Source organism: Fragaria vesca, linkage group LG7, assembly GCF_000184155.1.
Source record: "Fragaria vesca subsp. vesca linkage group LG7, FraVesHawaii_1.0, whole genome shotgun sequence".
NCBI classification, from domain to species: domain Eukaryota; kingdom Viridiplantae; phylum Streptophyta; class Magnoliopsida; order Rosales; family Rosaceae; genus Fragaria; species Fragaria vesca.
The window spans coordinates 5,557,808-5,580,763 of NC_020497.1; the positions used below are offsets into that span (position 1 = coordinate 5,557,808).

General features: G+C 36.4%; 5 protein-coding genes across 6 annotated transcripts; 2 read left to right on the plus strand and 3 right to left on the minus strand.

Moving 5' to 3' along the window:
- Positions 1–3,012: 3,012 nt before the first annotated feature.
- Positions 3,013–5,850, plus strand: LOC101302791. The gene is made up of 4 exons (XM_004308349.1): positions 3,013–3,096; positions 5,037–5,138; positions 5,336–5,431; positions 5,533–5,850. The coding sequence occupies exons 1-4, from the start codon at positions 3,013–3,015 to the stop codon at positions 5,848–5,850; spliced, it is 600 nt and encodes a 199-aa protein (XP_004308397.1).
- A 1,379-nt stretch (positions 5,851–7,229) lies between these two features.
- On the plus strand, positions 7,230–10,924 carry LOC101312763. The gene is made up of 5 exons (XM_004306771.1): positions 7,230–7,276; positions 8,243–8,523; positions 9,557–9,658; positions 10,052–10,175; positions 10,548–10,924. The coding sequence occupies exons 2-5, from the start codon at positions 8,440–8,442 to the stop codon at positions 10,748–10,750; spliced, it is 513 nt and encodes a 170-aa protein (XP_004306819.1). The 5' UTR covers positions 7,230–7,276; positions 8,243–8,439; the 3' UTR covers positions 10,751–10,924.
- A 140-nt stretch (positions 10,925–11,064) lies between these two features.
- LOC101313054 lies at positions 11,065–13,389 on the minus strand. The gene is made up of 5 exons (XM_004306772.1): positions 13,289–13,389; positions 12,574–12,639; positions 12,352–12,481; positions 12,108–12,243; positions 11,065–11,883 (listed from the first exon to the last, which is right to left on the minus strand). Exons 1-5 carry the CDS (start codon positions 13,353–13,355, stop codon positions 11,317–11,319), a joined length of 966 nt encoding a protein of 321 aa, XP_004306820.1. The 5' UTR covers positions 13,356–13,389; the 3' UTR covers positions 11,065–11,316.
- Positions 13,390–14,733: 1,344 nt separating this feature from the next.
- LOC101313838 (elicitor-responsive protein 3-like) lies at positions 14,734–17,412 on the minus strand. Its single transcript, XM_004306775.1, has 5 exons — positions 17,142–17,412; positions 16,469–16,534; positions 16,253–16,379; positions 16,010–16,142; positions 14,734–15,864 (listed from the first exon to the last, which is right to left on the minus strand). Exons 1-5 carry the CDS (start codon positions 17,206–17,208, stop codon positions 15,781–15,783), a joined length of 477 nt encoding a protein of 158 aa, XP_004306823.1. The 5' UTR covers positions 17,209–17,412; the 3' UTR covers positions 14,734–15,780.
- Positions 17,413–17,838: 426 nt separating this feature from the next.
- On the minus strand, positions 17,839–21,275 carry LOC101313347 (C2 domain-containing protein At1g63220-like). 2 transcript variants are annotated; one of them, XM_004306774.1, is made up of 5 exons: positions 21,036–21,275; positions 19,556–19,621; positions 19,316–19,445; positions 19,063–19,180; positions 17,839–18,497 (listed from the first exon to the last, which is right to left on the minus strand). In XM_004306774.1, exons 1-5 carry the CDS (start codon positions 21,100–21,102, stop codon positions 18,114–18,116), a joined length of 765 nt encoding a protein of 254 aa, XP_004306822.1. In that variant the 5' UTR covers positions 21,103–21,275; the 3' UTR covers positions 17,839–18,113. The 2 variants fall into 2 exon arrangements, with proteins under 2 accessions (XP_004306822.1, XP_004306821.1); XM_004306773.1 differs by lacking the exon at positions 21,036–21,275 and adding an exon at positions 20,214–20,360.
- Positions 21,276–22,956: the final 1,681 nt, after the last annotated feature.

Genomic DNA, 22,956 nt, shown 5'->3' on the forward strand with positions numbered 1-22,956 from the left:
TTACTTACTACTACTCTCTCTCTCTCTCTCTCTCTCTACTCTCTCTCTCTCTCTCTCTCTCTCTCTCTCTCTCTCTCTCTCTGTTAGCCAAAAAAACCAACCTCAAGTATAAAGACCAAATTATAATATAGGGATTCTGAGTAAGGGATATCGTACCCAAGAGATTGGTAAACCTACTTTAGCTAGGAAAACCTAAAGGATGCTAAAAAAATTATGCAAATGTATAAGTCACAAACAAAGGCTCACAAATGTACCAAAGTTCATGGTGATTATATGCAATTTGGGCTAGATTTGATTTTTGGTTTTTGGAGATTATTCAATTTGGAACTTGTTCAATGTAAACTAGGCTAAGCTAAATCAGATGTGATGAAATGGATGAGAGTTGGTACTTAAAGATTTCACCTCTAGCCTCCCTTGCAAACAATGATGCTTCTAAAGTGAATGATGTCATTTTAATTAACCAATTTCTCTCATTGCATCTCTCTCGGGTATGACAAGTTCTACTTTCCCAATATTAAATTGCATTAATTACATAGCATAAATACATTTATATCATTGTTGAAAATTTTTATTAACAATTTTATCTATGAAACTTGTCAACTATATATTTTGATATATGAGGAGATCGATTTCAAATGATTTAGTTTCCTTTCCTTGCACAAACCAAACATCAAAATGGAAACAAACTCATGTTTTCTCATTGATTTCCCAACGATCCCAAACAACAGAAAGAAAAACTATTGGGAAGTTTATTTTACTTTCCCATGAGAAATACAAATGAATGAATTTTCTTTCCATGTTACCAAACGAGGCCTTAGATACATCTATGAGGATGAGGATAATGTCACTTGCATAGAGCAAACGAAGCAAATATTTCGAAAACGGCGGTAACACCGAACATATTTACAATATATTTTTTGCTAGTGGTCGGTGGACACGGCTCTGTTATGTTTGCTGTAATGCTTGCGTAATGACCATTCTGTCCTTAGTGTTTGATAATTGACATGCTCTCAAGTAAACTATCTAGTATCACCTAATTAGTTCTTATTATGTAAATAGTGTTTACCGATATCACACCAAAGTATTATTCTATGCCTTTTGCTTTCTCTTTGATTTTTGTATTCTATAACAAGTCTTTTCAATAGAAATCGTTCTGTCCATCCTGAAAATATTGTTTACTCTACAGATAAAATTTTTCGGTATTATCCTACAGTTAATGCAACGTACCCTAAGAGATTTTGCAGGTTTGTTAAGCCTATCTGTTGGCATGCTCCTCCTCCTCAGACACTTAAGCTCAATTTTGACGATCTGTCCAGAATCACTCTGCCTCTTCAGGTTTTGTTTTTAGAGATGTAAATGGCCAACCTGTCTTAGCATCTACAAAACATATTGGCCCTAATGATGTTCTCACAGCTAAATCTTCTGCTTTACGTGCGAGTCTTTTAGCAGCATGGATCTATGGTTTTTAAAAAATTTTGGTTGAAGGAGATTCTCAAATCTTAATCAATTTCATCAATGATACATGTTTTACTCCTTGGAAGATTCAAGTTCTTGTCAGAAACATTCTCTTCCTTGCTTCTCAAATTGGTCAAGTTTATTTCACACATGTTCACTGAGAAGCAAATTTCGTGGCGGATGCTATTGCAAAACTGGGACATAAAATTGGAACACAAGTTTGGAGCAGATCCTTTCCTCTTGCAGCTAGTCAGGCTTTTTATTTTGACTCTCTAGGTGGTAGTTGTAATAGGGGATTTGTAATTTGAGATTGTTTTTCTTTTTATATTGTCAAAAAAAAATAAGTATCTTTTCAAAAAAAAAACGATAATAATTTACACGAGATGAAACGATGTCGTATCCATCACTTTCCCAAATTTTGAATAAGAGAACATAGCAAAGCTAGGGATTTAATGAAGATGAAGAAATCCAAAGCCAGAAAGATGAAGGCTTTCAGGTGAAACCTCTTCATTACTTTTGATATTGCAATCATTTTATTGATTCTCATCTAGGGTTTGACATCTTTAACTGTCTCTTTGCTATTGTTTAACTTCTAACTAGTTAGATTCTTCATAAATTTGGATGCAGAATAATGTTAGTTTGTGGGTGTATGGAAATTGATGATCTTTCAGTATTCTTCAATTCATTGTTATTATGTAAATGATTTATTCCTTTTTTTTGTTGTTGCTTTGCATATGATATTGGGTGTTCATTATCATCAGTTAGACCTTTAAGGAGGCTAAATTATGTTTCTTAATCAGTGTAGATAAGAAGAAGTGTGTGCTTTAGAGTGTTTGTGTGTAGAAGAAAATGAAATGGGTATTGATATGATTGGATTCTCTGGTTTTTGGGTACCTATAAAGCTACTCATCTCTAGTAATTTGTTCAAAGTCTCTCTTAATTGATCTAGTAATTTTGCTGTTTTTCTTAGTTGGTATAACACCACAAAGTTATTGAGAAAATAAGTTGTGAAAAGGGTATAAAATGGGTTAGTTTCAAAGTCATAACTGGACATGTATCCGGTTTACCTTTGCGAGTTAGGAAAATAAAAACTTCAGATATGCGGGAGCTAATTTGAATTTAGGAACACAGTTTGTGTACTGTAGATAATACATGTCTTGTTCATGATTGTAATGCACATCGGTTATCTAGTCAAGATGATCTGTTAAGTGCTAAGGTGATGTGTGGTTGGTAATGTTTTGCTCTTATCTGGAGTTCATCTGCCTTTTGGTTTATCCAACGGTAAAATGCTTCTTTGTTTAGTTTGTCATTTCCGTCTTTTAGTATTCTTCCTCAAAATAATTCATTTTTCTTAAACGACAGTTTCTTTTTGGCCACTCTGGTAAATAACATTGAGAGGATGGGAAAATGTGGGTTGGCAAGCATCTTTTCTGTTTTAGTAATCCTCCCATTAATGCCTTGTTCTTATCGAAGTTTTGGGTTTAAAAGAACACACAAACAGAGAGGGCATACAAGTGAGATATCTCTGACAGCGCCTTTGAAGCATCATTTTACACTATGGCGGATAGGAAGTTGCCAGTCTCAGGTCCTAACAGCAAAAAGATTAAGATTGAAGTCCAAGGGGATAGATCTGAAACCTCGGTAAGTAAACACTTGAATTCCTGGAATTTTTCTATGTCTAGCATCTTGTAATCATCATTATTGAGTTTAAGTGGTAAAGATTCTTCATCATAGTAAATCAGTGTACCAGCATGAGTTCCATTACTGTTGTAATGATTTTCAGTTATGGTGGTAGATTGACGTGATTGATTTAATTCTCAATTTGCAGTCATACCATATAAATTCTTGGTAATTGACTAATGAATCTATTTCAGTTTTCTTGTTATGTTCTTATTGTGATTTAGTATCAGTGAAGGTATAAGGATAGTTGGCAATCCTTTTTATCCTGCAAAACACCTTAAGATGCTGTTGTCTGATCAAGAACAAGTGACACTAATATCCCTTATGGTTTCAGGTAAAACATACATTTGCATATCATTGTTTTTCACAGAGGTTAGCAGCCTCGCTTGCTATCCTAGTACTGAGTCTTTTGCTGTCCTGAGTTTCAAAGTCTGTTATATTAGTTTAATAAGTCTTTCAAATTCAAACGGACAACTGAGTTTGTGGGAAGTGCTTTGGCGCTCAAACCAGTTTAAGGGTTGAGATCTTTTGTTATGCCAACCCGTGACCAAATGATTTGATGCTCAAGGCTCCAGCTTGGATTTTATGATACATTATCCAATACAAAGCTGGTCCCTGTGTGATTCAAAGACCAGTCGCTATCGGCTGTGTCAAGGTCCACTGATGGACTGAGTAAGAGGGTTTCAAACCTCTTGCTCCCTGTTTTGAATCGTTCATGTTTTAGGAAAGGTATCTTTATCTTATTGAGGTTGCTTGTGTCAACTCTCCATTTGGTTACATCACTTTCAGTATGCGGAACCAAACACTTCTGTCCAAACCTTTCTGAAACATGTTGAGGTCAGCTTGCATCATCTTTGATGTCTTGTCTGCCTATATATATCTATAGCTTTGGCTTTGCTCAATGGTTGTTGAAAACTGCCTTATTGCGTTTTCTTTGTTGAGTCTAGTTCTAGCTTGCATTGTTCATGCTGCTCTAAGTCTTCTTCGTGACTGTAAACCTTAGAGCTTGAACTCAAAACTTCTTTCATCAACTCATATCATGTTGCATACCATGAGGGATGTGTAGTGCAACCAACCCAAGAAGCGTTCAAGATTGAATCAGCTAGTGGTTAGCTGAATTCACGAACAAAGCTTCTAAAAGTGTTCCATGTTGTAAGAGCTTAGAAACAAGAGAGGGAATAGGTCTAGACTAGTTCGGGACTAGGGAGGATAGCACTGTGGTAGTGTATCACTAGAACTATTATTCTTGTAAGAAGTTACTTCAACTTAGTGGAAAGTTTTGTCTCTCAAGAGTTAGAGATACGTAGTTTTTCTCCTTACATTCAGGGTTTCTGCTAGTAAAAAACATCCTTGTGTTGTTTCGTTATTTGCTGCAATTTACTTTCTGCAAACTCGTAGCCTGTGAATCTGGGATAGCACAAATCATTGCTATCCTCGGATACAGAAGTCAATGAAAATTCAAAAAAATGCCTATTCACCCCCTCTAGGACCTTTAATCAGAAAAGTGATATTTCAGCACCATCAAAATTTTCACTATTGGCTTAATAAATTCAGATGTGATATTGTTTTTGGTGTTAGATTGAATTGACAAATTTGATTTGAAATAAATCACATAATTTTTTTTTTTTTGAAATCGATCAATCACATAAGATTTTATACTTGCAGTGTATTTACTTTTTGAATGTCTGAATGAACACTAATTAAGGCTTCTGGAGTGAAAATGAATGTAAATAGTACAGCTTTTATGCTTACCATCATCTTCATTTGCACTAAGTTTTCCACCCATGTTCACTATTCCTGAAGGTGGACAAATGAGACAAACTTTTACAAATTATTATTCCCCCGATGTTACTGCTTCATAACTTGGTGATTATTGCGTGTATTCGTTTTGGCTGTTGCAGGGCAACTGCTTTTCACCAAGTGGTTTCCAGTCCTTCACATATGCAGATTTATTGTATTATGTAAGCATTGATAAGGAGGGCAAGATTTTCAACTATTCAGATGTGAGTTTAATTCTTTTTTCTTTAAGTCTGTAATTATTTAGTCTAATTTGTTGTCATCGGTTAATATCTGTGTTTTGAACTTGCAAGACTAGTGATGGTAAACCAAAGACAAGGGTTATTTGAAGTTTTAAACTTTGACTCAGAAATTTAACTTGTCTTTTTTTTTTTCCCTTTCCAACTATCATCCTACTGTACAGTTGCTGAAGGGAGGTGCAGACAACGAATACTGCACTGTTTGTAAAGTACCCGGGCATGGTACTAATGTGTGTCTCAGACCCTACATAAAAGATTGGGTACTATCATTCACCGTCACTCTAGTTTTCAAAACTTTATACTCCCTACTAGCTTTAGTATATTTTTCTAATCGTGTCATCTTCCTTCTTGAAACTTTCAGCCAGGGTTCCCTATTAATGGCATTGCAATTCTTCAGCGTCCAATTTGGATGCCACCACTTTACCGTCCACAGGTAGCAACTCTTCGGGACTACTGTGCAACTGTTAGACGCCAGCGTCGGGCAACCATTAGACGCCAACATATGCAAATGCGTAGACGCTTGCACATGCCAGTTCATGTCCATTCACTTCAGCGACCATTCATTGTCCCAGCACCTTCAATTTATCGAGTCAGGACTGTGGGCCGTAGGGATCAACCACACTGCAGCCTGTGTGGTGCAATAGGGCACGACATTTGCACTTGCAGCAAGCTGGCTTGAATAGCTCTTGGTTAAAATAAACTTCCTTTGGAACTTATATGTATAATTATCAAACTTTTCAACCTTTGGAGCCTCCTAAGTTTTATATTTGAGAATTGATCGTTTGTGATTGGATATTCTGGTTAATGTTTTCTTATATTAAATAAATTTTCAGTGGCAGAGACCCGACAGTTTAGATCTGTTGGAAATTATGTAATAATATCCAATATGAATGAAAATAAAATTACTCATGACCTTTTCATTTGAAATGGTGTGTCTTTTTCAATAGGTGTCTTTAGGAATAAGTGTGTCTCTTCAAGGAGATAAGTGAACGGACATGTTGGTTCACTTGGGGTTCTATATAAACCCATACTCATTTCTCCTTAAAGATTAGATTAAGAATCCTCAATTCTTCTAGAAGTCTTATTGGTGTCAAGAGAGTACAAGATACAATTTATGGTTCGCTAGAGTCCAAAATTGCGGTGCTTCTATTTTGGATCATCGATTGTTGTATTCTACAAGGCGGACGCCCATCGAACTACAAACACAAGGGTAGGGGCGAAATCTGTCTTTAGTCAAGTGCATTTATGCATGCCTCAATCGGAATATCAAGTCAGTTCTTTCTTTCCTTGTACTACTTTTATAAGATTCTTACACTATTTTACTCATATATTAGGATTGATTCACTACCTTCAATCCTAAACGAATATTGTTATGTTTCTTATATTCTTTATTGAAATTTCTATCATATTTATAATCAAATATATGATTGTTTCCCAACAAGATCCATTAATTCTATGCAAGTTCTAGTTCATCATATTAATAAGTTCTAACCTCTTTGCTTCCCAGAGCGTAGCTTAATTTGTTTCCGCATTGAAGATCTACTATTGTTATCACCTTTACTCCTTTAGCATGAAGAACTCCCTATATCAGCATCTTCCTTAATCTCAGAACATGTTTCCATTCAGATTAGACCGAATGCTAGCTTCGATTCATATGCAATGCTTCGATTCAGATAGGATGGGATGAATGGGAATGTGGACTCTTACGCTCTGGGGATATCTGGCATTCTCTTGTGCTCTCACACATTGAATACGTTGTAGCAGCATTGTCCAAATAAAGCTGAGAATCCTCAAGTAGTGTAAAAACTAAGTTTGAAAATTACGGATGTTTTCGAATGTGGCACCCTTTTGGCGACGAGGTTTCGTTGCTAAAAACCAATTTGTCAACAGAAATAAAAACAATAAAAAAAAATTACTCAACTAGTTTTGCTGACGTCATTATTTTTCCTCCTGCCAAACGGCGTCGTATGTAGGCACTGACGAACTCATTGAGCAACTGCGGGGGTTCAGTTTGTTCTGAGAACTAAACTGGCAAACACAGCAATAGACGAGAAGAAGATGAAGATGATGAAATCCGAAGAAGGCAAAAAGATCAAAACTTTAAGGTACTTTTCGAATTTTGTACTTCAGTTAATCCCTGTCTTGTTGTTTAAGTCCAGATATATATATATATATATATATATCTATATATGCTTGATTTCTTGCGCCTTTCAGTGCCTTATGGGTTCTGTGTTTGGTCTCTCATGATCAAATTTATGACTTCATTGAGAAGATTGCTATTTTGGGCTTACATGGAAACATTGTTGTTCTTGAACTGATTGTTGTATAAGTCTTTAAGTTCTTAATCCAAATCAAAATCATTGCTACTTATTGGGGCAAGGAATCTTAGTTTGTCAGTTGAGACAATTTATATCAGTTCATCAATTGTGTAATGATTATAGCTCTCTTGGGTTTGTTTTGGATGATGGCAATTACTAATCAGGAGATTACTAGCTCTCTTAAAAGCATAGAAACGGCGGAGTTCAAATTGGAAATGTGTGTTTTGACATGGGTGGATTAATAGGATTGTATTGTTTTCCGGTGACGGTTCTAATAGCTTTGTACTCGGGACGAAGTGTTTGTTTGTGAATGTTTGTGTGATTAATAGCCATTTAACTCTGCAAATGTGCATTGTTGCGGTATTTGCTTGTTTGGTATTGCAGGACTTATTTCTTGAGACTCTAAAATCTGAAAGGGTATCAAATGTGATAGTTTTATGGTTTACCTTGGGGAAATAGGAAAATATAATCTACAAATTTCAGAAGTTTCCGAGCTAAATTTCACTTTAGGGACACACTCTGTCTTGTCTAGATAAGACTTATCTCTTGCTTACAGTGTGGATGTTGAGTATCTAATCAAGTTGATATCTGAAATGCTAGGATGATTTGTTTCCAGTAATGCTATTTATCTTATCTGGAATGCAGTCTTCATTTTTGAGCCCTTTTGTTATTGTATTGTAAATGATTGATTGTTAGGTTGTCATTTCCATTTCTGTTTATTCTTTAAAAAGAATAATTTATCTTAATTTTCAGTGGCAATGCCGCCCCTCGTCTAAATACAGGGCGGATGGGAACACGTGGATTTGGAGGCATCTTTCCTCTTTCAAGAATCTACCCTTTAATACATCATGTCATAGGAAGGTTAGGGTTAAAAGGATCCTCGATCACAGAGGAAGTTGAAAGGGAGAGATTGCAGAGAGTGCGGCTAAAGAAAAACATCATTTTCTAATATGGAGAATAAGAACTCGTCAGGCCCAATTCCTGATGGCTGGGAGGCTAAGACTGAACAGCAAAAGGATGGATCGGAAGTCCAGGTAATTAAACTCTGAGTTCTTCTATATCTACGAATCGTCTGATTCAGTTCTAGTCATGGAGAGAGTATACTTCATTGTAAATTAGTCTTTTCTTCACCTGCTTGTGTCATTACTGCTGCAATAGGTTTCAGTTTTTGTGGTAGATTAGCTATCTAATTTGATTCTCATTTTGTCGATTGTTATTATACGAAGTCATGGAATTTGATTAGCAATATATCATTTATTTCTCTAATTATTACCGTTTTGTGAACTTTGGTTAGCAACTCAGTGTCAGATAGTTGATTGCGTGAGCTTCATAAATATGGAATTGGATTCTTTTTTTCTTTAGGTGTTGAAATGACATAGCTGCCTTGACAGTTGAATCGTATTTTTGAAACATGCATATTGGATTTGCTTCTTGACTATATAGAGGTACAGTATTTGGTTGTTTTCTTGTAATTGTTTCCTTCTTGGATTGACAAGGGATGGATCGGTATTGCTTTAAGGATGTCTTATTCGCCTTTCAAGGTGCCTAACCTTTCAATAGAAAAATCCAGTATAATTCCTAGAGGTTGTGGTCTTCACCGGAGTCTTTTAAGTATTTTATCATTTGCTCACTAGGCTTCTGCATCAGCTCTTTATGACAATTATGACCGCGAATTGTCCTTCTGATTCTATCATGAATATCACAGGGAGACCTTTTATTTGTGCTGTAAGAACTCATTATCAGGAATATCCGTAAGAAAATGCATAAAAGTTTTGAAATTTCCTACTATGTCTTCTTTTGTGTGTGCTTGTGAATGCATGAGTATATACAGTATGAATTCTTTACTTTGATAATAAAATGAATTGATTGCTTTGTCAAGATCTAGACCACTTCATTTATTCAAATCTAATAAGAAATAGTTAGCCTAATTGAATGAAATACTAGTTTGTTGAAAAATAAAAACAACATTGATGAGAAAAATGTTTATAGCCATAGTTCCCCTCCACCCTACAATCAGAAGTTTCCTTTCGTTTCAGAACTGACTGTTTCAATGTTTGGTTGGTGTAGTGCTACTGGTGTCCCAGAAATGGTCAGCACTTTTTCACATATGCTGATATGATGCGCTATATAGCATATGCTCAGAATGACAAGCTTTCAATATACTCCCCAGTGAGTTTTATCTTCTTTTTGCTTTTCGTCCTGTATTATTTTATTTTTATCCTTGTTCATTTTCGTTGTCAATAGGTAATGGTAAGTTTCGGTTTTCTTGTTGCGGCTTTTGTTTTTTCATGATCAAAAGTTTGGTACATTGTAGTTCTTGCAACCTTGAGAGCCTTCATACGACTTTCCATTACATATCTGGAAAATAAACTTCCTTCATTTTACCAGTTGCAACGTATTTTGGAGGAGATACTTGCTGGCTTTCTGTTCTTTTGTTAAAACTGCCACTTCAGTAAACATTTGTCAAATCAATTAAATAATATGATTCCTTTGTAATTTTTTATTTGGGTCCTTCTGTATACATGAGCTGACCTAACGACATTGATTTACCCATGTATGTAGGATTTTCAGACCGTTAAGCTCAGAAAAAAAGCTAATTGGTCCCAGAAGGGGAACAGAACTATAGTTACTCCTAGGAGATGTTACTTTCTGGGGGAGAGTTCAAAGACACTGCCTTCTTATCGAGGTAAATTTCTGAACTATTGTTTGAGACCTCATTCTCTGTTTCTGTAGTAAAAGAAATAGATCATCTTTCAATGGGATATTAATGTATGCTGCTCATTATTGGCTCATTATTGTTGGATAGACTCCTGACAAGCAAGGACACTATATTTTGTTCTTCATCTTTCACATAGAATATGCGCCTCAAAGATTTTTGTAGTTAAACACCCTGTGATACATGAAACAAATAAAAAGAACTTGGCTTTACTTTTAGAGAACTCGTACTGAAATGGTGCCTTGGGATTGATACAGAAGAATGCTGTTTGAAAAACCATAGTTCTTGGACAGTTTATTACGTGGTGGTGAATATGTATTTCTTATAACTTATCAATTGCAGTAACTTCTACCGAGGAAAGCTCCGACTTAGAGGAAAGGACTACCCCGTCTGACCCTGAGGACAGCACTGAATCTACTGATACAGGGAAGAATATGGAAGCTGGTCAGGCTGGGATTGACAAAACCAAAATTCCGAACAGTGAGCTTGGTAAATGGGATGAAGATGAGTTTAGCATTTTCTCAGATTTCTCTAATAATGATTAAACCATACTGTTATTTTATATTGTTCCTTGTACTTCTTCAGATATTTGCTTGTGTGCAGTATTCTTATTTCCGGAGGTTTATTTGAATGTGTTTTTTCTAATGCCTGGATGGGTCAATGGAGGTGTAATAGATGCTTAAAGAAAACTTAGATTTAATTTTCAGTAGTTGATATACTGGGATGCAATCTTAATTGATTGACTTAGATTTCCAACATGCGGGACGGTGTCGACTGAATAGTCACCATGACATCCATAAAGCATACGACTCATCTGATGGATGATTTTAACTATTAAGCAGTAGACAGGGAAGAATCTGTAGGGAATTTTAGCAAACCAACATAATTGTTTTGGAGTCTACAGTGGATATCACAAAGTGGTAAAGCAAATACAAAACAAAATACATCAGTACAATAGATTCATTATTTCACATGAAACAAGTTGAGGAGCACATACATAGGATTGAACACAACACACACCAGAAGGAACCTCCAATCCAGTATTACTGTATTCCCAAACATTGCATGATCACAAGTTTATACCAGGGTAGAATTGCTTCCATCAATCCTCCTATCTCTCCTCACCGGAAGGCGAGTGTTTCCATCCACCTGGTCTCTCCCCATAAGGCGGTTCATTCCTTCCACCATGTCTTTCCTCCCCAAAAGGCGGTCCCTCCTCCCCGAAAGGTGGCCGCTCCTCCCCATAAGGTGGTCTCTCCCCCCTGAAAGGTGGTCTCTCACCCCCGAAAGGTGGCCTATCTTCCCCGTAAGGTGGTCTCTCGCCTCTGAAAGGTGGCCTATCTTCCCCGTAAGGTGGTCTCTCCTCCCTGTAAGGTGGTCTCTCTTCCCCATAAGGTGGTCTCTCCTCCCTGTAAGGTGGTCTCTCTTCCCCGTAAGGTGGCCTCTCCTCCCCAAAAGGTGGTCTCTCCTCCCCAAAAGGTGGTCTTTCTTCCCCATAAGGCGGCTCATTCCTCCCACCATGTCTCTCCTCCCCATAAGATGGTTCATTCCTTCCACCTAGTCTCTCCTCCCCAAGAGATGATTGTTTCCATCCACCCGGTATTTCCTCCCCATCAGATGACTGTTTCCATCCACCAGAGCCCTCCTCACCATGTTCTCCAGAACCATGATCGCTTCTCTGCAACATAGAATACAAGAGTCAAATGCAGTAGCAATGCACATGGACAAAAGCTTAGCACCACCACCTTAAAATCAAATACTTCACTACCACAATGCAGTGTGACAACTGACAAGGGATGACCTCACCCCTAGTGCCTTTATATAGCAAACATATAAGTTCTATAACTACTGAAAGCAAATGAGCGAAAAATAGAGAGAAGGAGCATATGAACTTTTGGTTACCCCAGGTAGAAAACCAGATTCAGGAGTGAAAGTGAGTCCAAGTTTAACCCCACCACAAAATTCCTTCTCCTTATTGACAATGTTGTATGTAGTTGGGTTCACAGTTCCTTTGACAAAAGCTGGCAGTAAAGGAATGCTGTATATGAGGCCATACTTAAACAAGTTAGACAATCTAATTACACCATATATTTCTAGACTTTGCAGCAGAAACGAAACAGAACAAAACCAGTGAATTAGTACTCACGTTGCTTCTCCAACATAATCATCTGCACTGAAGTTATCTTTGTCCATAATTGTCAGATGGAGTTCCTTGACTTCATCATCCGAAATTGTGAACAGAAAAGATTGATTCCATTCTGGGTTTGATCCTTTCCCTGCAGGTAATACCACAATCCTGTTAGAGTGCTACACACAAAAACTTAAGCCAAGTTTACTCAAAAGTTCAGATGTATGAGTAGAAGTGTACCTGTAAGCACAGTACTTTTCTTCTCTTGGGTCTTTACAGTCAAAACAGCATAGGGGGATATCTTAGCTGCTCATAAAGCAATCAAATCCAAGTTGTACATAGTTAGGATATTGATCAGAAATATACAGCAAACAAATATGGAATAGGAAGAACAACATATTGATTCTAAATAGATCTAAATTCTATCTTTGACTTACAATGACATAAAAAAACCTGGAGCTAGAATACAAACTAATGGAATGGAAAATCGAAAATTAACTAGTTGCTAAGTACATGAAGATGGTCATAAGAAAGAATAAAAATATAAAGATGATGTCACTAGATCAATTAAAATATTATTGAACACCAAATTCTCTAATATAAAATGAAGAAATCAATGAGATAGCCTTAAAGATCATACTGGTGAGGAATACCACCAGTCAATTATAGATCTTTCTGCATTCACTTAAACTGGTATGGATCTATGAAAAAGGATTAAGACTTTGAAGATTCAACTTTGTTCACTCACAAAGCATACTCATATTAAGCATACATATAAAACATGTTCATGAACAAGCTTTCCAGGTTGAAAAAAAAAAGCTAGAAAAGAGTGCAGATCCACTTCAGCAGAAGAAGCAAGTCATAAAACCCAGAATTCAGTTCTCATTCTCCATAGTTAACCTACAGCATATATCAGCAGATTCAGATATACACACAGAAAGAAAGAGATAGTTACCCAGAAAATCATTGTTGTCAAGGCCTCTGGCATCAGCAAGAACAACTTCAAGTGTTCCTCGAGGCATGGTTGGATGAGAGCTAAATGAAACTCACAGAAATGAAAAACAGAATGAATGATCATTTGCTGATGGCTATTTAAAGGCCTTTCTTTAAGTCTTTAACCAGCTTATACTTACCAGTTTCCAGTGCTCAAAGTTACCATGCTAGCCTATCTGAAAAGTGAAATCTCATCAAAGGGTTTGAATGTTTGGTCATTGATGGATTCCACAATGTGACTCATTCTCTTTAATCATTTGAATATTTTCTGTTGTCTATATCACTATGACACTATGTATCAGATTTGTACGTGTGAAAATATCTTATCTTGAAATAAATGATCGACATCATATAGGTGGCAAAAGCACCAAGATTGTGTGGTGTTGGACTATTAGGTAATGGCTTCCCACTTTGCTAGAAAAATGTCCATGTTCAAATGATATTGATTGATTAGATTTTGGTATTTAGCTTGGAAATGGATACAGAATCATGTAATGGAATACTCAGATTAAGAAGAATGTGTAAATTGAAAAATGAAAATGTATTCTTGAAGGGAGGCTCATAACTCCACTGGTAAGAACTCATTTTCAAATTACGCTTAGTTTATACTTGGTAAACTTCAATTGATGTTGTGGTGGTGTATATCCCTCATCGAGACATAGTATGAGCATTCATGGTAGCATGTAGCTCGAGCATGCAGCTGCCCTGATGTTGTATCAAAGCCAAGAAATGCTATGCAGGGCAGAACTGAACAAAGCAACCATTGATATGGAAAAGGAGCTTATATTCTAATTGAGCTAATTTAAATATGAGATAGGTCCTTGTTCACTATCTAACCACTGTTACAATTCACAGGTTTAGTGCGAGAATCAGACGTACTAGGATCTATAAGGTGCTGTGAAAAGTCCAACTTAATCCAAGGAAATTGTTTCATTTTTGCTCCCAAACAAGCAAAACTGATTCGATTAATTAGTAGTCAGTCTTAGATTTCACCATTATAGCAGTGAGAACTGACAAGTAGACAATCAATGATCTGTTTGTAACTTGAGCAAACCAACATGTATTCGAATCAATTGACTTCAATGTTTTACATAGATTGAGTACAGTAAGGAGGTGAATCATATATGAAGCTATCAGCATCAGAGTATAGAATTGAGGCACATATATAGAAATCCTGGGCTGCAGCACCCTCCCCAGAACTACACAGAAGGCATTGACAATGTAGGTAGAAACTTGCTTTTAACTGGGAAGGGATATTCAACACAACTACACCATAAAATGGAATATGGATATGGGACTGGGCTCCATAATAAGACATGGCTTCCACTTGAAAACCCTTTCATGCTTTTTAGCCATTTTCACATGACATGGAATGGGATAGATTCTGTGTATCACATGCAATCATTCATAATGTGGGAGAAAATCTTCTCCAAAAATTAATTAAAAATATCATACCTTAGATGGGGAGGCCCTCACTTTGTTGGAAATAGACTCCATGTTCAAATCAGATTTTGTTATCTTCTGGAATGAATTCATAATGGAAGACTAGGCTAAGAGGAATGTGAAAACCGAAAACATAATCTCATGGAGCCTCGTAATTTTTTTGGGGAAGAGCATTTATCTCAACAGCCGTGGTAAGAGGACTCTTGTCTTTTGCTTTACTGTGTTTCTTAGCACTAAAACATACAATGTGATTTTAGAAAGTGTGAAAAAGCAGTGTAATAGTATTGGAAATGTTGTGGTAGTGTATGATCCTCCCTCCCTTGTCTCAATGCACCGGTTTGCTTGAAAAGTTGCAAGGTACAGAACATTCTCGGCAACATAACTCAAAATGCAGCTGACATGACTGTGGCTTCTGGAAAGGAGACAAACTCTAACTGTCCAAACCAAGAAATTTTGTGCAGGCAGACCAGAGCCAAGCAATGATTGACACGAAAGAGCAGCATTCTATTCTACTAAAGATATTTTGATGAGAAAGGCTTGTAAGCTTGTGCTCTATCTACCCAGATGCTACAACACTCACATGTATAGAAAGTATGAGAATCTGAATCACCAGCTTCCTATAAGCTGCTGTGAAAAGTCTCAAACTGCTTATACATTAAAGTTGCTTCATTTTTGTTACCAAACATGACAAGCTAATGTGATTGAATAAGTAGTCAGTCTTAGATCACCATCAAATTATAAAGCTAAGGTTGACATAATGGCAGTGAGTATTGACAAGTAGACAATGTATTATCTGTTCATAAGTTACTGTTGAAACAAATTACTTCATTGTTTTAAGTAGAGATTGGATACAGTAAGGAGGTAAAGCATGTATGAGACAATCAAATCAGTAAAGTAGATTAAATTATTTCAACTTTATCAATCAACTTGAGGAAAACATACAGGACAACACCATGCAGCTAAATGAACATATCTTAAGGGAATCCTGAATTCAATGATTGTTATCCGCCCTTACTCCTCACCGTAAGCAGATTGTTTCCATCCACCATAGCTCTCCTCTGCTTCAGCGCCCTCTCCAGAACCATACTCGCTTCTCTACAGTAAAGAATACAGAAGACATTAATGATTTAGGTGAAAGCTTGATTTTAACTGGGATGTTCAACACGACTACCATAAAACTCGAATATTTGATAGGGAAGATGAGAAAGAATCAAACACTTATGATTAGTCATGACAGTACCTCTTCAGGCTTAGTCTCAGGAGTGAATTTGAGTCCAACTTTAATCCCTCCACAATATTCCTTCTCCTGATTAACGACATTGTACGATGTTGGCAAAAGGCTTCCTTCTTCGAAAACTGGCTCTAGAGAAATGCTATATGAACCAATATATTTCCAAGTTACTTTTACCAAAGACACAACGAAACAAGTTGCAAAGCAATACTTGAATTGAGCAGAAATGACCAAAATAAAGGGAATACTCACGTTGCTTCACCAACATAATCATCTGCACTGAAGTTATCCTTCTCCATTATTTTCAAGTGAAGGTCGGCAGAATCGTCCGAGACAGTGAATAGAAAAGTCTCATTCCATTCTGGGTTAGATCCTTGAGCTGCATATATGTACAACTTTACTTTAGTTACACCAATTTAATTCACAGTTCACCAAAAGGTAAAACAAAATTGATATCTAGAAATGTACCTGAGACCACAGTGCTTTTCTTCTCTTGGGTATTTACAGTCAAAAGGACATAGGGATCCATGTCAGCTGTTCACAAAACACTCAACTCATGAAATGCACACATAGGATTGGTCAGAAATCAAACGCAGACAAATTTATAAAGAGGGCATCCTATTCAGAAGAATGGATCTTGCCCCAAAAGGACCAGCTCTCCATAAGTTAGTATCAGCTTAGCTACTTATGAACAGAAATGATGTTGTCACTAGATCATGTCCTTTGTTACACAAGCCAATAGTGGATCATTTCCAATACGAATAAAGTTTAATCCCAAATCCACACTAATCCAAAAGGATGAAACAAATGAACCAAAATGACATAGATGCTTTCTTCATTCTAAAGTAAACTATGGATCTGTAAAGAAGTATTAAGAACATTCAGTAAATATTCATTTTGGGTGGTAGTGCATCAAAGATTCAACCTTTTACATTCACAAATCACAAAACACATATACAAAAGTTAAAAAGTCAGCAAAGCCTATAGAGTTTAGATCCAATTTTGGGTCAAGCAGAAAGCAACCCAGAATGCAATTCTCCTGTACAATGATAGCAGAAGTCCAAGTTCTAGATCGGAGACTCATATTCTACACACACCCAGAAGCAGAGACAGAAACAGGAAGAGGGGGAGAGATAGTTACCCATAAAGTCATTGTTGTCGAGGCCACTGGCATCAACAAGAAGAACTTCAAGTGTCCCAATAGGCATGATTGGATCGGATGAAAGATGAAATCCACAAGAGAGAAGATGCAGGAGGAGTAGTCTACACTTCAAAAGCTGAGTATCTATACGGTTTGCCTTCTGGCTATATATAAAGGCATTTCTTACCAGTTACCTGTTTGAATGTGTAAAGTCGTCGGCATCGTTCACGTAGAAAGTGGAATGAATATTCTATAGTCATCTCTGTCTTACACATCTTGTACGCGGCAAGCGCGCCAAAATTGGTGACATTTGTCACTACCTTCCATGTTCATATATATATACTAGCTGGTCTCGCTTAATGAATAAGATTTTGTTAATCCAACTTTCTTTATGTGATGAGAAAGCAATATTTTTGGTAGTGTTCATACAGCACTTATTGAGATTTGCTGATTTGCATGCCAAATGATATTATGGAAATAAAAGGTCAATCAAAGATTGATTTTCAAGGTGTGTGTGAATAACAATATTATACATGCTCTTGTGAAAATAAAATTCACAGTATTAGGGTAACTTTCACCGTACTCGGTTTCGATTTAATTCGGCATAGAGATAGACTAATTCAATACAAAAGTAGAAATTCTAAATGAAACAACCACAACATATGAAGTCGGTACACCATTGGAGTAGTCTATACTTGTTGAACTGTCCATAAATGAACTTGATTATATGAAGTAAAGCAAATATAAAGCAATCATCATTAAGAAATTAAATTGACTGAGAATATCAGTCCATACACAAATTGATAGATGTATCTGTATGTTTATATGTAAAGTAAAAACCATAAAGGACAGGGACCTCAAACATGATCCTCCTTATTCTTATAATAATGATAGGCTAGCTGGTAACTCAACTTGATACATTACCCTCTCTAAATAAGAACCATGCAATTGCAAGATCATATATGATGATCCTCAATATCGGTACGATGATTCTTTGTATCCACCATAGCTCTCCTCCTCATTTGACTCTCTCCGTCCACCACGGCGTCCTCTGGACTCACCATAGCCTCCGCCACTCTCGTCATCATCACTACACCTCTCCCTAGAGTTGTCATAGCCACCTGTCCTAGAGTGATCATCACCACCATGCCTCTCCCTAGAGTTGCCATAGCCTCCGCCCCTCCTAGAATCAGTATCACCTACACCGTACCTCTCCGTAGAGTTTCCATAGCCACCCCTCCTAGAGTCTTCATCATCAGAGCTCTCCCCCCTAGAGTCGCCATGTCTCCTCCTTGAGCCACCATGTTTCCCCCCATGTTCTTCTTCATCATAGCCGCCCGCACGAGAGCCGATTCGCTGCAACAATCAGGTGAACCGTGAACAGGAGTGTAAAGGCATTAACCATCCAAGTGTAAATTTGGTTTAGCTTTGATCTTGTTCAACACAACAAGGCTAGGAAATGAGAAGGTACTATAACAATGAGATATATATCGTTTATGGCGTTTCTGATCAATTTGTATACTTCTTGGAATACCATTTCACATTCCACTGATACTATTACTTTTGACAGACCTACATATCAAACTGCAATGTTCTGAACCAATCTGAATATCAGTAGTGTTTTTTATGGGAAATGAGTTCTAACAAAGTGGTGAATAGGGTTGGGTGTCACCAATGTCCTAGGTATTTTCCATTGGTCAAATTTAACAGAAGAATAACATTACAATTATTGAGTATATATAAAAGTTGAAGAGAAAAAAAAAAAAAAAAACTTTACAAAAGACCATGAACGATGACACACAATTCACAATTCACGACTCCATAGTTTGCATACTCATGAATAATATATAAAGAATCGAACACTAGTTAATATAAAAAAAAATCATAGAATTTTGATGATAGTAGTTAAGATTATTATTACCTCACGGGTGAAAGTGAGTCCAACTGTAATATCTCCATGATATTCATTATTCTCATTGACGACATTGTATTTAGTCGGTTCAGTGCTTCCTTCCATGAACACTGTTTCTAAAGGAATGCTGCATCATGTAAATATAGATTTCATATGTTACACTCAATCTGACATGGATCGAGCAGTTTTCTTGACCAGGTTAGCTATGTTTTCGAGTGATCTTACACATGATATATGCAGAAAGAAAAGGAGAGGTACTCACGTTGCTTCTCCAAGAAAATCATCTGGGGTGAAGGTATCTTTGTCATAGATTTTTAAGCTGAGTTCGGTAACATCATCCGATGAGACTGTGAATTGAAAAGTTTCATTCCATTCTGGTGTAGATCCTTGTCCTGCAAGTATTTACAATTTTACTTCTTTGTTAAAAACTCCACACATCTAACCAAAAGTTAAGACAGACACTGCAGAGAAACAGTAAGGAAGATGGCTACAAGTGTATTACCTGATGCCACAGTGCTCTTCTTCTCTTGGGTCCTTAAAGATAAAAGGACATAGGGATCCATTTTACCTGTTCATGATGATGCATTTAAACCATGAGATGTACATGTATAATCAATTAGACGGCATATATATTAATGGTCACCAATTCAAATTTTGATTGCAAACAAATTAAAAAAGAATTATCTAAATAAGTTTCGTCTTCAACTTTCGACTAGTCGACCATGCTTCATGCATAGGAATGATAGGATGATCGAGGTTGAGTGTTTTCTTGACAATCAAATCTGAACATGCATGTTATGTTGCAAGACTGATCGAAATTGGGTCATATATATCCAAAGCAATTAACAAACAATCAAATCGATCAGTTAGCTAACTAGAATCGGTATATAACATGTGATATATATTGTGTTTCCTACTCTTTAATTTTAACAATATTGCTCTAGAAGAGTGGCACTAAGGCAGTAAGGCCTGGCATTTATCAAATAGACTACTGAAATATGAATCTGCCAGCTAAAACATATATAGATCCCTCTTCAGAATATTCATATCCAACAGATCCATAAACATTGGCGAAGCAGAAAACAATATTTCATTGTGCACCCTAATGATCATTTCTCATGTAGATCGATATACGTGTTTATACAATATACAGAAGTTACCGAAAAAATCATGGTCTGCAAGGTCTTTGGCCCCAACCAGAAGGACTTCAAGCGTTCCATGAGGCATGTTTGCAGGATCGAATGAAGAAAATTCACACACAGAAAGAAGGAAGGAGACAGAGAAGAAAAATAGACAATTTTACGACTGATGGAGTTTTTGCATTTATATCAAGTTTAATGGAGCATTTCTTTCTTCACCAGATAAACACTTACCAAGCCAAGCACTGACTTATAATAGGGATTGACTGGTTCAATTCGTTCTGTTTCTTTTCCATGGTATGACACTATGACACATTGACATGTCATTTTTCATCCTCGACCGGTTAGTAACGCAAAATCAGAAAGAAATCACATTTCTAAATTCTAATTTTTGTATGACGCCAAACAAGAAAATCAATTTACATTAATTGTATAGATATCTTTGGGATTCTTTTCCTTTTTAGGTCCATACAAGAGATTATGTTTCTCCTTTTATGTTTCTTTTCTATTGAGTATTTTATAAAATTCTCGCAACCCAACACATCCTTACAATGTGAATGTGAGTGAGATTTGAACTTATGACCTCTACATGTCATGGCTCACCGATATAGCGAGATCAAGGTTTGTAAAAGCAATTTTGACTATACATCTATTTCTAATTCGAAGTGGAATGTCACATATATATTTACATGCTATCTAGTTGAATAGGCTTATTTATGCATTTAGTATTTAGCTATGTGTGAATAAAATTTCTCTTTATAATTTACATGTGGAACAAATGACAAGATAGAAGAAATATGTCATGCAGTTATATATGAAAAGCTCATCTTTAGGAAGACTTACAGAAGAAATTACTGCCCTCGAGATCTTGGGCACCAACAAGAAGGACATCAAGCCTTCCATGAGGCATATTTGCAGGATCGAATGAAAATGAAAATTTACAGACAGAAGAAAGTCAGGGAAGAAAGAAAGAGGAGAAAAGACAAGTCTACGACTCTTGGGAGTTTTTCCAATTTATAACAAGTGTAGGGAGGTCGAGGACGACTCCATTGAGAAGGAGGATTTCTTCTTCACCATACATATATATATTCACTTACCAATTAAGCAAGAACTTACTATATATATCTTATAATTCGGGTTCAACTAGTTCAGGTTCATTTCCATCGTCGGTGGTGTTAGGTAGGAAACTAAAGATCAAACCAAGAAATCACATTTCTAATATTGCGTATGTTGCCAAAATAGAATAATGGTACGCATTAATTTCATTTCTTCGTTCTTTTTTCCTATTCAGGTAATATATTTGAGGTCTTTTAAAAAAAGGTAATATATTTGAGGTATGGAGATTTTTTTCCTTTGATATTACAGTCATTTAAGAGGTATGGAAAGATGAAAATATAAGAGGTATATCGTAATACTGTATATTGAGCTTATACAGTATATTGAGCCGAATGTTTTAAACAAGTAGACGGTTGATCATGAGACTGTTACCTTTCACCAGAACTGTCACTTTGTTCAATACAATCGGCTGAGCAAACAAATTTTATTTACATTAATTTTTTGCAGAGTTGATCTTTATTGGTTAATTAAAATTCTGAACGGCTAAGATTATATTATATATTGACAAAAGTATGTAAAGAAGAAAAAAGTCCGGATTCATACGATTTACTAGTCCGGACACGACACAAGTTTTGATGCTTAAGTGGACTTAAATCGATTGATACGCTTTCTAGCTAGTTCCCGAATACTTCTTCACCCAGTGAGCATATCAATATCTAAGTAAACAATAATCAGTACTTGGAAAGTTTGAAGATACATTGGCCTCCATGAGTTGATGGAGTTCAAAGATTTCCAAGCTTCATGACGGAAGGTCTCTTGCCATGTAGGTTGGGATTTCCTACCATATTTCTCATCTTCTATATGGGTAGATCTAGATATATATGGAAGGGTGTTTTCATATATATTTTCAGTCTATTTGGTAATAAAGGCTGTTTAAGGTTTATTATTTAAGTGTTGTATTTCAATAAGTTGAGTTCCTTTTCTCTACAATTTATTTTTAGAAAGTAGTTATAGTATTAGTTGTCATTTGTTTTCTAGGGTGATAAAAAGAGAGAGGCACGGCTGATTTAAGAGTTAGAGGTGCTAGGGTTTGGGATATATATATATATGGTAGAGAGAAGGAGAAAAAGGGAGTAGAAAATATAGGTTTCGTGAATGTGTGCTCTAGAGATTTTGTGTGAACAAATATTCAGATCATAGTATAGTCCTGTGTGGCAAGAGACATTCGTGGCTCCATTGAAGACTTTCGTGGCTTCAAGTCCTTCGTGGCGTTTCAAGACCTTCGTGGCTTCAACGACCTCCGTGGCGTTATCATCCTTCGTGGCAACAAAGACCTTCGTGGCTTTGTATTACACTTGACCGTGTTCTTCAAGTGTGAAGTAATTTTTACTTTTGAGAATATATTACTTTTGATCATATGTTGTCAAGTAATTGTAATATTCTATTCAATAGTAAAGTAAAGTTCTTCGATATATTCCGTTGTTTATCTCATAATCGTTCTATCTAGTATTTTCACTTGGCATCAGAGCAGGTGCTGGAGGTGTCCGGTAGATCTAGCTAAAGATGGAACGAAATGGGTTGAATCAACCGCCCATGCTCAAAGGAATGGATTTTGCTCAATGGAAACTTCAAATGAGATCATTCATTTATGGCATTGATTTTCATGCATGGAGAAGTGTGGAACGTGGCTGGAAAGCTCCTGAGATTT

Bases quoted from the DNA above. Each gene is read 5' to 3' on its own strand.
- LOC101313838 (XM_004306775.1), bottom strand. From the start codon at position 17,208: ATGCCTATTGGGACACTTGAAGTTCTTCTTGTTGATGCCAGTGGCCTC. The intron at 16,535-17,141 runs GTAACTATCTCT...TTTTGTGAACAG, and splicing joins CGACAACAATGACTTTATGG to CTGACATGGATCCCTATGTC. The intron at 16,380-16,468 runs GTACATTTCTAG...ACATATATGCAG, and splicing joins GAAAAGCACTGTGGTCTCAG to CTCAAGGATCTAACCCAGAA.
- LOC101313347 (XM_004306774.1), bottom strand. From the start codon at position 21,102: ATGCCTCATGGAAGGCTTGATGTCCTTCTTGTTGGTGCCCAAGATCTC. The intron at 19,622-21,035 runs GTAAGTCTTCCT...CATCATGAACAG, and splicing joins CGAGGGCAGTAATTTCTTCT to GTAAAATGGATCCCTATGTC. The intron at 18,498-19,062 runs GTAATAATAATC...TGATTGTTGCAG, and splicing joins GACTCACTTTCACCCGTGAG to CGAATCGGCTCTCGTGCGGG.
- LOC101313054 (XM_004306772.1), bottom strand. From the start codon at position 13,355: ATGCCTCGAGGAACACTTGAAGTTGTTCTTGCTGATGCCAGAGGCCTT. The intron at 12,244-12,351 runs GTGAGTACTAAT...CCTCATATACAG, and splicing joins GATTATGTTGGAGAAGCAAC to CATTCCTTTACTGCCAGCTT. The intron at 11,884-12,107 runs GTAACCAAAAGT...TCTATGTTGCAG, and splicing joins AATCTGGTTTTCTACCTGGG to AGAAGCGATCATGGTTCTGG.
- LOC101302791 (XM_004308349.1), top strand. From the start codon at position 3,013: ATGGCGGATAGGAAGTTGCCAGTCTCAGGTCCTAACAGCAAAAAGATT. The intron at 3,097-5,036 runs GTAAGTAAACAC...TGGCTGTTGCAG, and splicing joins GGGATAGATCTGAAACCTCG to GGCAACTGCTTTTCACCAAG. The intron at 5,432-5,532 runs GTACTATCATTC...TGAAACTTTCAG, and splicing joins GACCCTACATAAAAGATTGG to CCAGGGTTCCCTATTAATGG.
- LOC101312763 (XM_004306771.1), top strand. From the start codon at position 8,440: ATGGAGAATAAGAACTCGTCAGGCCCAATTCCTGATGGCTGGGAGGCT. The intron at 9,659-10,051 runs GTGAGTTTTATC...CCATGTATGTAG, and splicing joins AGCTTTCAATATACTCCCCA to GATTTTCAGACCGTTAAGCT. The intron at 10,176-10,547 runs GTAAATTTCTGA...TATCAATTGCAG, and splicing joins GACACTGCCTTCTTATCGAG to TAACTTCTACCGAGGAAAGC.